Source organism: Mandrillus leucophaeus, unplaced genomic scaffold (genome assembly GCF_000951045.1).
Source record: "Mandrillus leucophaeus isolate KB7577 unplaced genomic scaffold, Mleu.le_1.0 Scaffold349, whole genome shotgun sequence".
Lineage (NCBI taxonomy): Eukaryota > Metazoa > Chordata > Mammalia > Primates > Cercopithecidae > Mandrillus > Mandrillus leucophaeus.
This window is the reverse complement of record NW_012103687.1, coordinates 1,703,673-1,716,651: the sequence shown is the minus strand read 5'-3', so window position 1 is coordinate 1,716,651 and position 12,979 is coordinate 1,703,673. Positions and strand designations below refer to the sequence as shown.

At 46.5% G+C, this 12,979-nt stretch overlaps 1 protein-coding gene and 1 gene segment (V, D, J or C); one reads left to right on the top strand and one right to left on the bottom strand.

Annotated features, from left to right (window-relative positions):
- Positions 1–12,979, top strand: part of LOC105546086 — a 619,418-nt gene that overhangs the window by 192,552 nt on the left and 413,887 nt on the right.
- The window catches only part of LOC105546080 (melanoma antigen preferentially expressed in tumors), a 9,848-nt gene continuing 2,319 nt past the window's right edge, over positions 5,451–12,979 (bottom strand). The window contains exons 2-4 of the mRNA XM_011989183.1: positions 8,273–8,595; positions 7,233–7,841; positions 5,451–6,151 (exon numbers count right to left, since the gene is read on the bottom strand). Of these exons, the coding sequence (XP_011844573.1) occupies positions 5,575–6,151; positions 7,233–7,841; positions 8,273–8,568 (1,482 nt within the window). The 5' untranslated portion in view covers positions 8,569–8,595 and the 3' untranslated portion in view covers positions 5,451–5,574. The remainder of the gene's footprint in view (positions 6,152–7,232; positions 7,842–8,272; positions 8,596–12,979) is intronic.

The following is a 12,979-nucleotide window of genomic DNA, read 5'->3' as shown; positions in this document are numbered from 1 at the left end:
ATAGGGTCTTGCTCTGTCGCCTAGGCTGGAGTGCAGTGGCACAATCAGCTCACTGCAGCCTTGAACTCCTGGGCCCAAGAATTCCTCCCACCACAGCCTTCTGAGTAGCCAGGACTATAGGTGAGCACTGGTTAAATTTTTAAATTTTTTGTAGAGACATAGTCTTGTTATGTAGTACAGGCTGGTCTCAAACTCCTAGCCTCAAGTGGTCCTCCAGCCTCAGCCTCCCAAAGTTTGGGAATTATAGGCATGAGCCACTGCATCTGACCATATAAAATGTTAATAAACTGGCCAGGCGCGGTGGCTAATGCCTGTAATCCCGGTACTTTGGGAGGCTGAGGCAGGCAGATCACCTGAGGTCAGGAGTTCAAGACCAGCCTGGCCAACGTGGTGAAACCCCATCTCTACTACAAATACAAAAATTAGCCGGGCGTGGTGGCACGTGCGTTTAATTCCAGCTACTTGGGAGGCTGAGGCAGGAGAATCGCTTGAACCTGGGAGGCAGAGGTTGCAGTCAGCTGAGATCACGACACTGCACTCCAGCCTGGGCGACAGAGTGAGACTCCGTCTCAAAAACAAACAAACAAAAAAAAAAATTAGTAAACCTTTGTCTATCTGGCTAACGGCTAATAAGCCTGTATATATTTGTTATTGTGTAAATGACCAAACCAGCACACCTTCCTACCCTGACCCATCTTTCTACTTCCCATAGGTTATTATCCACTCTGTAGACAGGAACCTAACTGCATAGCCTGGGCTCCTTACTCCATGAGCAGGAAGATTTGACAGGCAATAACAATGACATGTATATCAGATTTCATCTCTGTCTTGATGCATTTTGGTCCTGTCAAGGAATTGAGTGGAAACACTTCTCTATCCCTCAACTAAAACATTGGTGGAGCTGACCTAGGAGAAAGAAAGAAGCAAGTGGAGCTTATGGGTCTTCGCCCAGGAGTAAAATGATAAAAATATAGAGCCATCTCTTCAAACCATCAAATAGCCCATTGACTAGAATAAAGCTGTGCATTTACTTGTTGGGACCATGGAAGTGGGAATCTCCAGAGGTCTGACAGATGCAGGATCCACTGGGCGCTGGCACATCACAGCCACCCACCTCTGGCACCTTCATAATTATCACAGGGGTGACAAGCTGCTTTTCCACAATCTGCAGTTTACTTCCAGAAAGACTAAAGGATCTATGTCCCTGTCTCACATTTCTTTGGATTGGAAGGAGATTCATCGAAGAAAACGTCCAATAATATTCCGAGGGCAACAGCTTTGTTCTCCAGCCTGCTGAAGTCTTGCCTCTTCACGTTCTATTAAATTTTGCTTGTGTCTAAAAGTAGGTCACCTCATCTTTTGTTCTTCCTCTTCCTCTTCTTGAGATAATCTCTCTGTAGCCACGCAGCCCTCTTAGGTGCCTGGACCCACACCTTTCTGCAGTAACCCAAGGGTTGACGACTCCTCACACTGATGTTCTGCTGTCTCCAGTGCAGTGCATGAATCCAAATCCAAATTCAGCTCAGCCTGTGAGACCTCCCTTTGCTTGGCCAATTTCTCTTCAGTTTCAAGACACAAGATGGCCAGTTAGATATGAAATTTTACAGAAGATGAAAATGTGTCTTTGCCAGGCATGGTGGCTCATGCCTGTGATCCAAGCACTTTAGGAGGCCAAGGCAGGTGGATCACCTGAGCTCAGGAGTTTGACACCTGCCTGGGCAACAAAATGAGAACCCGTCTCTACAAAAATTTGAAAAGCAAAGCAAAGAAAATATATCTCTAACAATGACTTTATGTCAGATGCAGAATCTGGGCTATTTCGCTCAGAACCCCATTGGATACGTCCCGTTAGTAATAGTAGTAGGAGCAGGATTAATCTAGTTTCCTCATACTGATCTGAATTTTGGGTCAAGTCAGCCGTCCTTTCTGGCATTTAGAAATTGTTGGGTTTTCCCTGACTCCGTTTCCTAAGACGGTTATCCTTTCTGCCCAAGCCTCAGGCCCTCTTTCTGTCTCTTTTCTGCTTCTGGATGATTCCCTGGGAGTGTCTTTGACCTCACTCTATTTCTTTTATATTTAGATTCTTCCCTCTCAAATCCATATTGCCCAGATGCCATAAGTCCAATCTGCCCGTCTGCCAAAGAGATGGGGTGTCTCTAACATAAATGTCAATACCCAGAAACCTACTGTGTGTACCTTACTCCCCCTGCTTACTTCCTAACTGCCTACCATCTGGACACCCCTTCCTTGGGTCTTCATATACATGACTCCCCTACCTTAGGTAGCCACCACCTCCCCTTTTCCCTTGCATGGCTACTCTTACCAATGAGATGAGGTCTCTCTCCAGCCAAACTCAACTTATAAAAAACTCATCAATTAGTACCATGCCACCATGCCACTTCAAATATTTTGTTTGGAGACGGACTTTTGCAGTAGCATAATCATAGCTCACTGCAACCTCTGCCTCCCGGATTCTGGTGATTTTCCTGCCTCAACCTCCCCAGTAGCTGGGATTATAGGCGTGTACCACCATACCCAGCTAATTTTTGTGTTTTTTGGTAACGACAATGTTTCACCACGTTGGCCAAGCTGGTCTCAAACTCCTGGCCTCAAGTGATCCTGCTGCCTCAGCCTCCCAAAATGCTGGGATTACAAGCATGAGCCATTTATTTTTCTTTTTTTGAGATAGCTCACTCTGTTACCCAGGCTAGAGTGTAGTAGCATGATCGAAACTCACTGCAACCTTGAACTCCTGGATTCAAGTGATCCTCATGCCTCAGCCTCCTGAGTAGCTGGGACTATGGGTGCACGCCGACATGCTCAGCTCATTCAAAAGTTTTTTCATAGAGACGGGCGGTCTTGCTATGTTGCCCAGCCTGGTCTCGAACTCCCAGACTCCATTGATCCTCTTGCCTTGGCTTCCCAAAATGCTAGGATTACAGGTGTGAGCTACTGTGCCTGGCCTTTGATTTTTAGACAGGGTCTTGCTCTGTTGCCAAGGCTAGAGTGCACTGGTATGATCACAGCTCACTGCAGCCTTGTCCTGAGTTTAGGTGATCCTCCTTCTTCAGTCTCCCAAGTTACTAGGACTACAGGTGTGTGCCACCACACCCAGCTACTTTATGAATATTTCGATTCCAAAGTCTGAAAAAAGTTTTCCAGATTCATCTCTCAAATGAGATCTCCAGGTCAAATAATGTCCCTACTGTCAGGAATCCTGCTTCAGAAGCAAGATGCAGCATTTTTCTTTCTTTACTTGCAGCAGGCAGCTAATAACCATTATCCTGTGCTGGACCATCCATGTTCTACACATTCTAATGTGTGCTTTACATAAAAAATTAGCTCAAGTGAACCTCACTGTGATATTCCAAGGTACGTATTATTAATCTCTCTTTTTTTTTTTGAGGTGGGGTCTCTGTCGCCAAGGCTGGAGTACAATGGCTCATACCTGTAATCCCAGCACTTTGGGACCCAGGACTTCAAGACTAGTCTGTACAACATAGGAAGGATCCCCATCTCTAGAAAAAATAAAAACATAGCCATGCATGGTGGCGTGTGCCTGTGGTCCCAGCTACTTGGGAGGCTGAGAAAGGAGGATCACTTGAGCCTGGGAGGTTGAGGCTGCAGTGAGCCGTGATCATGCCACTACACTCCAGCCTGGGTGACAGAGTGGGACCCTATCTCTAAAAAGAGAGAAAGAAGGAGAGCTTTTAAAATACGGCAAAATGTGCCCACAAGCTGATGGGCCTATTTCTTTTTTTTAAAATAGAGACAGAGTCTTGCTCTGGAGTAGAGTGGCGTGATCTTGGCTCACTGCAACTTCTGCCTCCCGGGTTTAAGCGATTTTCCTGTCTCAGCCTCCTGAGTAGTTGGAAATACAGGCACCTGCCACCACACCCGGCTAATTTTTGTATTTTTAGTAGAGACAGGGTTTCACCACGTTGGCCAGGCTGGTCTTGAACTCCTGACCTCAGGTGATTCACCTGCCTCGGCTTCCCAAAGTGCTGGGATTACAGGTGTGAGCCACTGCGCCCAACCAGTTTGTTTCTTATAGAGCTTAGGGTAGGAGGCTTGAGGATGGGAACAGAAGGAAAAAGGTTGAAGGGCCCAGCTGATGTGTGTCACAAGATAGGAAATTGCTGACAGTCTGCAATGCCAGCAGTATCATGGGTAGTTATCACCAAGACAGAGGCCTCAGAACAGGCAGGACTGGGAGTGCTGGCACTCACAGCTACATGCAGATAGAGCCTGCCCCTGGGCCTTGGTGTGTGACCTTATTCCCAGGTGCTTCTTTGAAAAGCTGTACAGTGAGGGAGGTGACACAGCCTAAGGGCAGGACACACTAGCATGGAAGCAGTGGCAGGCAAGTAGGCTGACTGCCCAGGGACTGTAGAGTCCACCTGCACAGTATGACATCTCCCATCCTTTTGGATAGATTGTTCTATAGGGTGGCCTCCACCTACTCCCAACTCCCAAATCTGACATTCATTCATCTACTTCCCCTAAGTGCTCCCTAGCACCTGCCCTGAGTTTGTTCACTATTGGAACCCCAAATCCAGGGCATCTCACTGGCTGAGATTCAGCTTACTACCTCATTGATGGGGAGACTCTTACGCTGAAGAAGTAATTTTCTGATAGGACCACAAGATGAAGTCTTATTTTTAATGTGGGTACAAATACTAAATAAATATGATCTTAGTGTTTTGCCAAAAGGAATTTAGATGTTTTAAACGGGTCACAATTAAATTCAAAAAGGGGCTGGACCTGATGGGATGGGTTGGTGAGGCCCAGAGGCTCCACCTCAAGTGCAGTACTGGACATCCCCTCCCAGTACTGGGGGTCTGACTTGTACATAGTCAAGCCCAATACTGGCACAGCCACAGGCCGGGGATGGAGGCTTATGAGTGCACTGGAAATTAGGGAGGACTGAGTCCAGGGTCTCAGGGGGTTTAGTAGTGAGGGCTCCTGTGAAGAACCCTTCACTCAGTGGTGGTCATTATTGGCCCCTTCCTTAGTATGTTACAGCCCTGAGGATGCACCTTGCATGCTCTGACCCTTTGAATACCAAAGAAATAAGCAAGGAGATAACTGATGCCTCAAAGAGATTAATGGTGCCATGATATCTGGGGGCCGGGACCTTGTCCAGCCTAAAGGTGTAAGTACCATGGATGAGCAGTGTCTTAACCAGCACCTGGAGATTTCCTGAGGTTTAACGGGGAAAGGAGATTCATATACTAGAAGACACCAGATGCTTCACATTGCTTCTCTTTATTTTCAACAGTCTCTTTACAACAGTTTCTTTACAACAGTCTACATAGGGATTAACTTCTACATGTACTTCCCAAGCCAGAATCCCCCTTTAGAAATTCAGATTCTATTTCTAACTGTATAGGATGCATCTCCCAAAAGATCCCGTTAACTCAACATCTGCCTACCCCCAACTTCCCCTTTTTTCCCTCCCTCACACTGAACATTTGTCTGAAACTGTGGCTGCTTTTACGCTTCAAGATGCATGCACATCCTGGGCTTCAGTGTCCAAGTATGCAGAATGAAGCATTTGATATGTGCACCCAGCTAGTTAGGCATGAAACAGGGGCACAGGATGGGCTCTGGGTCATAGAAGGTTCTGTCCCCACAGTGAGGACAGGGATTGGCACTAAGCCAGACCATGCTGGGCCGCCCCAATTCGCACAGCAACTCCCTGAGCCTGGCGTGCAGATAGGCAAGTCTCCCCAGGTGGAGGGTACCATGGACGTCCTCATAACTCTCCAGGGGGACAGGATACAGCACGTGGGTCAGATTGCTCAGCCCGATGAGGTGGTGCAGGAGGTTCTCCAGGACAGATATGGAGATGGGATTCCCGCAGAAGCTTAAGGTCGTAAGCTGGGAGCAGTGGCTCAGGGAAGGCAGGAGGACAAGGAGCTGATCATCCATGATCCCACACTCATCAAAGTCCAGGTCCTGGAGGGTGGCAGAGGCTCTCTCCAGCAGAGCTTGGAGGGGCTCGGGACTTACATCGGTCAGCATGACCCCACTTAGACTCAGGACACTCAGCTGACTGACGTTGGGGCTCTGGGACAGATGCATCACATCGCCTTCCGAAAGCCGGCAGTTAGTTACTGAGAGGGTTTCCAAGGGATTCATCACGTGCCTGCAAACAGACAAAGCAGTTAGTGCTGGGGAATGGTGGTAGTGGGGTGGGGAGACTGGAGAGAGGCCTGTTTCACTGAAACCCAAAGTCTTCCTGATGATGGTTAACCCCCAGGATGCCATGTTGTAAAGGAGCATTCAAGGGAGTACAAGTTCAGGTGCAGTCCTTTCTCCATTATTTGCTGCACAAGTGGGTCAAGTAAACAGAGATCTCAAACACTCTCTTGGCTGACCTGTGAGGCAGGGTCCAACACAGACCTCTTAGGTGGTGTGAGCATGAACTGAATTGAGAGAGCCTGATTTGATGTCTCAAGCAAGGAAGGGCATCAGTGAATTTTAGTATTTGAAGATAAAACCGAAAATACTTTTTCAACTCAGGCTTCCTCTGCCACTGCCTGGGCCCCAGTCACCTGTATCTCTGTGCCTGATGAAGCTACTGGGGAGTCGTCATAGAGGACAAACTTGGGCAGGGTCACCAACATCCAAAGGGGGTTCCCAGGCTGCAGGGCTACCTTAGATCACCGCATCATAAGCAAACCACCTATCAATTTTTGCAATTCCTCACTCTTGTTCCTTCTCCCACATCTCCAGAATCTTGCATTTCCCACCTATTACCTTGAGTTCTAAATCACACTTTACAGACAGGAAATTTGAGTCAGGTTTAGAGGGAACAGCTCATGTTGAGAAGCTGGTGAGTACACAGTTTACAATTTCAAATCTCACCTTTGACGGGCTTTCCCTTCTTCAATGCCCTCCTTGCTTATTTTTGGTCATCTTAGGCATCACTTCCTAAGAAAGAATGCCTAAAGGCACCCTCGCCAGACCCCAACCTCCCATTACAGAGTTTTCTAACAAGGAGTCACTGTTAATAGCATCTATCCTAATGTGTATCTCTAACCCTAATGAGTAGTAGTTACGTGATATCATGCTTGGGGACAGAGTGGTGAACAAGACATGTTAACTGGTAGTGACTTGCTCACTCTTGCATTATCAGTGGCTGGCACATGCTAGATGTCCTTTATTGTTTACTACAATAAAGAAGGGCTTGCTCTGGTCTGCAGAGAAACCTCACCACCCCTTACCTGAGCAACTGATCCAGGCGGCCTCTAAGGAAAAATAAAGAGTCCACATAGAGAGCCTGGAGGCACTGCAGACTGAGGAACTGAGAGGTGAAATGGGCGATATACTCCTCTTCCTTCTCCGGGGAAATGGAGGAAGATGCATGGATGTGGGAGAGGAGGAGTCTACGCAGATTAATCATCTGGCCCAGGTAGGGAGAAAATTTTGCCAAGGTGGGTAGCTTCCAGGTACAAGTCACTTCCAAATCTTCAATAGAGTCCAGCTGTACCATTTTCAGGATCATCTTGATACTCTGCATGGGCATTGCAAAAATCTTCAGCTTCTTACAGCACAGGTGTAGCACATTTTTCTGTCGCTTCACTTTCTCCATGAGGTAAGAGAACAACTCATCACAGGCACCTTCCTTGAGGGACAGGTCTACGAGCACCTCTATTGGAGTGAAGGGCTGCTCTGCCTCTGTGCTCAAACCATCTACTTTTCGCTTCTTTCTCATGGGCTGAGCTGCTTCTGGCTCTGGAAATGAGTAGAGACTGGCCCTGTTTCCAGACCATACAGTCCAGAAGTCCTGATGAGAGTTCTTCCGTAAATCCAGCACTTCAAGTTTCCACCTCCTGTGGGGAAAAACACGTTAATAGCTGAGATGCTTTAAAATCAACTCAAGATAAGACCATGAGTCTCATAATGTGGGTAAGAACCAACCAGACAACTGCCTTAGATCTGCACTTTCACTCCATACATCAGAAAGGCATCAGTTGCTCCCTTTCCCACTAGGATCCTGGGGTCCTTCCTGGTCCCCACCTCCTGCCCCACCAGGAGGAAGCAGGTGCATGTTCCTTCAGACACCTGCATTTTAATCAGCGCCCCATGTCCAGAAGCCCATTCCAAGAGTGACCCCTGCAGTGGCCCCCAAGGCCGCCCTGAACTTCCTTGTTGGCACCATCAGAGCCTCCGGCCCAGCCTTAGGTGCTTCACGCCCCCTGACCCCGGCTGCATCCTACTCAGGTTCCCAGGGCCCCACATGAAGCTGCTAGATCACCCTTACCTGGGGCGAACCTCCTGGGTAAGCAGCACATCAAGTCCATCAAGCACAGCCTTGAAGGTCTCCGGGTGAAGCTGTTGTCCCTTCATCAGCACTCCCAAAGGGAGGCAGGTGAAGGGCCAGGCCTGCACCATTGCCTTCAGGGTCTGGCTATGTCTCCCGTCAAAGGCTGCTGTGAAGAGTGGCGGGAAGAGCTCCCTGGGCAGCAACTCCAGGGCGGCGATGGCCAGGGCCTCATCCTTCAGCAGGCTCTGCCCCGCCAGCTCCACAAGTCTCCGTGGGCTTGTCCACACGCTCATGCTGATGTATCGGCTCTGAATGGAACCCTGAGGAAACATACAGGGAACAAAGCATCCCTTTCAGCCCAAGCATAAGCAACTCTATCTTTTCCTCGCCCTTCTGAGGGACCAACTCAGGGCCAAAGTCACTGTGCTAGCAACAGCAGGGGAGTTCTCAGTTTATCCTGATTCCATTCTGCACTCGGTGGCCACAAAGCCACAGCTCTGCTGGCATCAGGATGAGCATCTCATCAAGTGTAGAGGAGGAAACAGGATGGCCACTGGCCCCATCCTGTATCTACCCACTACTCTATTTAATTCTAGTTCCCCTGGGAAGTGAGAACTAAGGAGCCTGAGAGCTGAGCCTACTCATTCCGGGAAAAAGCTTCTGATGATCACTCAAAGACAATTCAAACGGGAGTGTCACGCAGCCCAGAACAGCATCCTTCTCTGCTCCAACAAGCCAGATGGGAAAGATTAGGGACACACACACAATGCACAGTGGGTGCCATTATATTTCACTAAAAAATTTTAAATGAGAAACTACAGAAGCAGCCCAACAGTATTACACAGCAATTGGAAGTAAAATTAAAACAAAACAAAAAAAAACCATTCTGAGACATGTATTTTAAGTGTGTCTCTTTTACATATATTGAGAGTTATTACTTTGACATGGAAATCAAGGGAGCAAACAATTCACAGTAAAACAAAGCCTGGTTCTTTTTCCCCAAAACATTAGTTTTAAAATGGAGAAATAAAAATTGTGTATATTTATGGTGTACAATATGATGCTTTGAAGTATGTATACATTGTAGAATGGGTGCCTTAAGCTAATTAACATATGTATAATCTCACGTATGTGTGGTGAGAACACTTAAAATGTACTCTTAGCAATTTTCATGTATACAATACATTATGAACTACAGTTACCATCTTGTATACTAGATGTCTTGAAAAAGCCTCCACCCTCCAGCACAGTGGCTCATGTCTGTAATCCCAGCACTTTGGGAGGCCAAGGTGGGATAATGGCTTGAGCCCAGGAGTTCAAGACCAGCCTGGGCAACACAACGAGACCTCATCTCTATTTAAAAAAAAAAAAAAAGGAAAAAGAAAAAAGAAAATGTCTTTAATTCCAAAGCATCTGACAAAAAAAAAAAAAAAGAAAAAATCTATGGAATATTTTTTAACTTTTTAGTTAAAAAAAGCCTTACTAGTAAATCACTAAAAAGTTAAAGAATCATAAATGATGCAAATTATAATTGCTTGCCACATACTATCTAAATTGTAATAAAGTAAAATTCCAACTAATTAGATATCTTTTATTTTCCAAAAAAGCTGTTTAAGAAATTTTTTTAAACATATACAAAATGGCAGAAATCAAAATGTTTGGGATTCAATATAAATAATAAATGTTCCAGGTAATGGCTATACTAATTACCATAATTCGATTACACACTATATATGCATCAACTAAAATTTCACATGTACCCTACAAATATATACGATTATTGTGTATCCATTAAGAAATAATCCAATAACCAAAGAAAAATGTTTGGGATTAAGGCAAAACTACGTTTAGAGGCAAAAGCAAAGCTTGTTCCTTTGTAAGGAAAGAAAAAGGAAAATCATCTAGGCAGCACTGGCCCTCATGGCCCATGGAGACCCTGGGCTGACAGTGGGAAGGTGGCAGTGGCCATAGCCTGAGGTTCCTGACCCATCAGACCCAGGTGTGGTGCAGAAGCCATCTGCCCAGACCTCTGAGAGGACCACAACATTGACTTCAAGGCCTCTGGGTCCCTCCTCTAGCACCTCAGAAGCTATTATTGGCCTTTCTGGGCATCCTTCCCTTTCAACTCCACGCTGCCAATGGGAGAGCCAAATCTAATTACATTCCTGGATTTCCAGCCAGTCAATCCTGGTGGGGTTTTTTACTTACTTCAGGTTCAACTGATTGAATGGGATGTCGATTTACAAAACGGAAAGAAAAAGTGAACAAAACCACCCAGAAAGTGTAACTGTTGGGGGAATTTTTGGCCACATCAAAATTACCCAAATACTCCAGTTAAGATAGCTTTATGAAGAGCATCATGTCATTACCCCTCCCCACTCCCAAACAATCCCCAAGTATCAAATTGTCACTTATACTCCATGTTCCTTAACACAGCAAATCACATGCCTATTCAGGGAGAAAGGGAGGTACAATAGAGGGGTGGCTGGTCTTCCAAACTTTGAAGGTCAAGGCTGTCCTGAAGGAAGCTGGGTCAAAATTACACTACAACTAGGAGTTAGTCAGAAGTAAGGCTGGGCATTTGTAATGGGACTGAGTGGATTACCACAAAGACAGATATTCTTTTGGGGGGTGGAATTGAAAGACTTTGGCCTGGATGGAGTAGAGAAATTAAAAAGGGGAATGGCTAAGGAAGACAAAAGATAGTTCTAGTAAAGCCAAGGTAATCACTGGGACAGGGAGGGAGTTCAATTTTCCTCCCTCCCTAGAGGGAAAGGGTATTTTCTGCCAGAAAGTCAGGATCCTCTTGGCAAACAGCCTTGATGAGATGAAACCTAGGAATGTGGGCTGGAGAGGTGGGATGGAGGGTAATGTTGGTGACCAAACCTAGGACAGCAACGTTTTCAAGTCTGAAAGACCCTGTGGTTTCTTAGGAATCTTGGAGCCAGGGAGAGAAATAAACAAGGGCCAAAAGTACACATCCCTGCCATTAAGGAAGTTCTCAGAAGACTTTCTCTTTATAGTTAGGTGCCCTCTTCCACACCGGGGCTGTTCACAAGCAGCAGGTCAGGCCTTTACCCCAAACATAATCTCCAATGGTCAGTCCCTTCCTAAGTATTACTAATGTCTCCACACTTCAAGAAAACAGCTGACTCTTTATTGACCCTAAGCTTCTCAGGCACAGAGATTCTGGTCATCGAGATGCAATCAGGTCCATCAATTAAGACTCTATTTTTCCCCCTTTGCATGCTAGGCACGGTGCACAAATACATTTTCTCTCTCAAAAATTGAAGTTACATTTGGCATTTAAGGATCTGCTTAGGGATGATTCCTATCCTGGGCCTGATCACCCATTGGTACTTTTGAAGTTTCAGAACCTCTCCACCCAAAGAATTCTCCAGGCCATTCTCTGCCTCATGCACTGTGACGTCCCCACAATGCTTATATTCTACTGGCAAGTGTCCAGCTGGAACGTCTTGGGGCCTGGCTTTGTTTGCTCTGGCCTGCCTAAGGAGGCTGTAATTTGTTGAAGGGTGTTTTCCATTTCAGTTCTCTCTCTGGAGACTATTTTCTCCTACTTTTCACCCTCAACACCAAACGGCCTTTGTGAAAATTGGGTTAAACTACAATTGGTTCTACATTTCCTTTAATTCCCAGGCAATCATCTTTACTCATCAGCCACGGAAGACTGAGATTAGTAATAAAGGTCACTGTCAATGTCTCTAATTATCAAGCACCTACTGGGCATAGCAAAGGCGGCAGCAGTTCTCATTCATTACCTCAAATAGCCTTCACAGAAAATCTAAAATTCACCATCATTTTCATTTTTAGTCTTGTAAGTCCTTGACTCTTTCTGGGGAAGGACCTGCTCAGTTTCAGGCAGGCAGGAATTGGTAGCCCTTACGTGAGGAGTTTAGATAGATCTTCATTTCCCTGCCTATCAAACAATCTAAGTGTTAGAAAGGGCTGATAAGCTTCACATAAACCATGGAAAAACAGGAAAACTGAGGAAGTCCAACAGTTAGGGAAGTTTCTATGGGATCCCCGCTTCCAGGAGATCCAAGGGAGGGGGAGGGACTGTGATGAAGTGTGAGTTGTGCAATCTCTGAGCTGTGCAATCTCCCTGTGAGGCAGTGACACTCCTCCGTCCAGCTTCACACCGCCAGTTTGCCAGTGGCACTAGAGGAAGCAGCACCAGGAACACATTTGCACAAAGGTGCTGTCCTTCCTCCCAGTGTAAGGGAGGAGTGAAAAGACTGGGGCCCAGCATGACTCCTAGGGTCCAGGCACGAATTGGGGAGGTATTTCTGCATGTCCTCTCTACTGGTTCTTATGGTCCTTGTGGCTGAGCAGGCCAGAGCGGCCTCTGAGCTCATCATGGGGGTGGTCTGCACCCTCCTCTCTAGTCATAGAATCCCAAAGGGGACCCCCAAAGTATCTGCACCAGGTCCTTCAGGTCTTTTTTTTGGAGTGCAATGGCACAATCTTGGCTCACTGCAAATCTCCGCCTCCTGGGTTCAAACAATTCTCCTGCCTCAGCCTCCTGAGCAGCTGGGATTACAGGCATGCATCCCCACGCATGGCTATTTTTTTGTATTTTTAGTAGAAATGGGGTTTCGCCACATTGGCCAGGCTGGTCTCAAACTCCTGACCTTCAGGTGATCTACCCGCCTAGGCCTCCCAAAGTGTTGAGATTACAGGTGT